Below are 3,372 nucleotides of genomic sequence, written 5' to 3'. Positions count from 1 at the left end.
TTTTTTTTTGTGAGACAGGGTTTTGCTCTGTCACCCAGGCTGGAGTACAGTGGCATGGTCATAGCTCACTGCATCGTCCAACTCCTGGGCTCTGGCAATCCTCCCCTCTCAGCCTCCCTAGTAACTGAGATTACAGGCGTGAGCCATCACACCCTGCTAATTTTTTCATTTTTTAAAGAGATGGATTCTCACTATGTTGCCCAGGCTGGTCTCGAACTCCTGGCCTCAAGTGATCCTCCCACCTCAGCTTCCTGAAGTGCTGGGATTACAGGAATGAGCCGCCGCACCCCAGCCTTATGTTTACTTAATGACAGTAAAAGAGGATGTCTCTCTAGAAGGTACTGGGCTCCATATGGGACGTAAGAATCAAAGCAGAAGTGCAGATGGATTCTGATGACCTTTGCAAAGTCCTGAATAATCCTGCCCCTGAACCCCAACCCTAGACTTTTCAGCTTTTTGGACAATCAGTCTCTTTCACTTAAGTCAGTGTGGGTCAGTTTTCTGTCACTTCCAACAAAAAGTCTCAGCGGATCTAGCCATCAGCCCAAACGTACCATCTCCTTGGAGGGCGACTCTGTGAACCAGCTCACGGTGGAGACAGTGATGAGGGTGACCGTGGACAGGATCATGGAGAAGTAGAGGTAGTGGATGCTCTTCACCAGGACCGGGCGCTCATCTGGCTGGTCGCACCGAGGCTGCACGTAAATAAAGTCCAGGACCAGCCTAATCAAGCCCAGGAGCAGGCCCGAGATCAGGCCCCAGAAGGCACCCTGCAACATCAGAGCAAGATCGTCTTAGAGACGCCAAGGCCTCTGGCCTCCAGGAACCTCAAAAAGCCATCTCCAGGGCTTGTCTTTCTTGTGGTGGTCACTGCACGCATGGGTCAGCAATTTGGAAGGGTTCTGCAATACTGAACCATTTATCTTTTTATAATGAATCGACTACTAATAGATTACTAACACCCTCTTAATTTAGCTTCCCTGTTCAATAACAAAAAATGCATCAAGATACTTTTGATGAGAACCTCTCACTGTTTTTTTTTTTTTTTTTTTTTTTTGAGAGACAGAGTCTCACTCTTTCGCCTGGGCTGGAGTGCAGTGGTGCAGTCTCAGCTCACTGCAACCTCTGCCTCCCAGGTTCCAGTGATTCTCCTGCCTCAGCATCTGAGTAGCTGGGATTACAGGCACCCACCACCACACCGGGCTCATTTTTGTATTTTGTGTAGTGGTGGGGTTTTGCCATGTTGGCCAGGCTGGTCTCGAACTCTCAACCTCAAGTGATCCACCCACCTCAGCCTCCCAAAGTGCTGGGATTACAGGTGTGAGCCATCGCAGCAGCCCTCTCATTGCTTTCTTGCAAAGGTCAGATAAACACCCTCTCTGTATCTTCCACCATGAAACTCACCCTGCCTCTCAACACCCAAGTCCAGCGTGTATCTCCCTCCAGTGCCCTCCCCTCCCATCCTATCCCAGTCCTCAAGGGGCAGCACTTGGTTCTGGCCTAGTGGGAGCAGTCCAGAGCTACCTTTTCATTGGTCCTCTTCCAGAAACATCCCATGATGAAGACCACCGCCACGGGCGGCTGCAGGTAGGAGCTGATGGACTGGATGTAGATGAAGAGCTGGCCACCCTGGCTGGCCTGGACCACAGGGATCCATAGGATGGAGACCAGGACCAGCAGCAGCACAAACACCCTGGTGCCAGCGGCGAGAGGCACAAATTAGCATCATCTTCCCTGAACATTTACTCCTCTTTCTCTCTCTCTTTTTTAATAGGGTCTTGTTCTGTTGCCAAGGCTGGGGTGCAGTGGTGAGAGCATAGCTCACTGCAGCCTCCAACTCCTGGGCTCAAGTGATCCTCCTGCCTCAGCCTCCCAAGTAACTGGGATTACAGACACATGCCAATGCTTCCAGCTTATTTTATTTTATTATTTTGAGACAGAGTCTCACTCTGTCACCCAGGCTAGAGTGCAGTGTGCCATCTTGGCTCACTGCAACCTCCGCCTCCTGGGTTCAAATGATTGTCCTGCCTCAGCCTCCTGAGTAGCTGAGATTACAGGCACCTGCCACCACAGCTAATTTGTGTATTTTTAGTAGAGACGGGGTTTCACCATGTTGGCCAGCCTGGTCTTGAACACCTGACCTCAAGTGATCCACCGGCCTGGCCTCCCAAAGTGCTGTGATTACAGGTGTGAGCCACCTCGCCCAGCTGGGTTATAATTATTTGCTTATTCTCTTCCTTGCCTAGCTCCATGAAGGCAAGAACTGAGCCCTTTCATGGTTACGTGCCCTGTGCCTGGTACAGAGTAGGTGCTCGTTGAGCATCTCCTGAATGAACGTGGAGTCCTAACGCTCTTCAGCCTGGCTAAGTTGCCGGCTGGACCTGGACTTTGCCTCTGGGTGGGCTCAGCTCTCTCTTCCCCCTGCCCCAGCCCCACCCAGTAGGGACTTACCTGCCTACAATCATGAGCTCCTTTTCAGATGCCCGAGGCCGGAGGTGATTCCAGAGGTCCATGGTGAAGATGGTGCTGGCACTGTTAAAGATGGAGGTGAGGGAGGACATGAGAGCCGCCACCATCACAGCCATCATCAGCCCACGGAGCCCTGGGGGCGGAAGGGAGGTCATGGGCCTCGGCCCTTTTCTGCCAAAGCAGCCGATCCCAGTGGGCTCAACTGGAGGAGGCAGAACCTCAGGGAGGACGGCGGGGCAGAGCTTCCTGCAGGACTCAGCCTTTCATGGGGAGCCTAGAGCCTGTTCCTCCCTCCAGCCCTCCCTTCTTGGCCCTGCCTTGGATCAGAGCCCATCCAGTGATCTCCTTTCTGGGTGCTCCAGGGGACTTGATGCAGGGGTGAAGGGACTTTACCTGTGGGCAGGAGTTCCAGCACGAGTTTGGGATACGCGATGTCAGAACAGCCCGAGGGGTTGCTGCAGATCTTCTGGCAGATCTCGGGATCTGCACAAGCCACTTGATCTACGGAGGAAACACAGGCCCAGAGGTGAGCAGTCAGGCCCGCAGAGCCCCAGGCCCAGGCAACATGGGGCCGGACACAGGCTTATCATGTGGAAGTTTATAGCTCAATGAGATAAAAGAGAGTCTAGACTTTTATAAGCTGTGACCTTGTTACTTATGCTTTCTCAGACGAGTTGCCCTGTTTGTAAAACTAGGATAATAACATGACTTTATAGGAAGTGCTGGAAAAACTTCAGCTATTGTTATCATAACCCAGATGAAGCTGGGACACCTAGTGGCTAGTGGCCAGTCTTACAATAATGCCTTTTTTTTTTTTTTTTTTTTTTTGAGACGGAGCCTCTTGCTGTGTCGCCCAGGCTGGAGTGCAGTGGCACGATCCCAGCTCACTGCAACCTCCGCTTG

At 52.1% G+C, this 3,372-nt stretch overlaps 1 protein-coding gene across 1 annotated transcript in view; it reads right to left on the bottom strand.

Moving 5' to 3' along the window:
• SLC5A11 (solute carrier family 5 (sodium/inositol cotransporter), member 11) overlaps nucleotides 1-3,372 on the bottom strand; it is a 74,033-nt gene that overhangs the window by 2,138 nt on the left and 68,523 nt on the right. Inside the window, exons 12-15 of the mRNA XM_011987964.1 lie at nucleotides 2,863-2,970; nucleotides 2,452-2,602; nucleotides 1,525-1,693; nucleotides 551-770 (exon numbers count right to left, since the gene is read on the bottom strand). Of these exons, the coding sequence (XP_011843354.1) occupies nucleotides 551-770; nucleotides 1,525-1,693; nucleotides 2,452-2,602; nucleotides 2,863-2,970 (648 nt within the window). The remainder of the gene's footprint in view (nucleotides 1-550; nucleotides 771-1,524; nucleotides 1,694-2,451; nucleotides 2,603-2,862; nucleotides 2,971-3,372) is intronic.

The sequence above is a fragment of the Mandrillus leucophaeus genome, unplaced genomic scaffold, assembly GCF_000951045.1.
Source record: "Mandrillus leucophaeus isolate KB7577 unplaced genomic scaffold, Mleu.le_1.0 Scaffold32, whole genome shotgun sequence".
NCBI classification, from domain to species: domain Eukaryota; kingdom Metazoa; phylum Chordata; class Mammalia; order Primates; family Cercopithecidae; genus Mandrillus; species Mandrillus leucophaeus.
The sequence above is the reverse complement of the archived record's forward strand: the minus strand, read 5'-3'. Positions and strand labels throughout refer to the sequence as shown.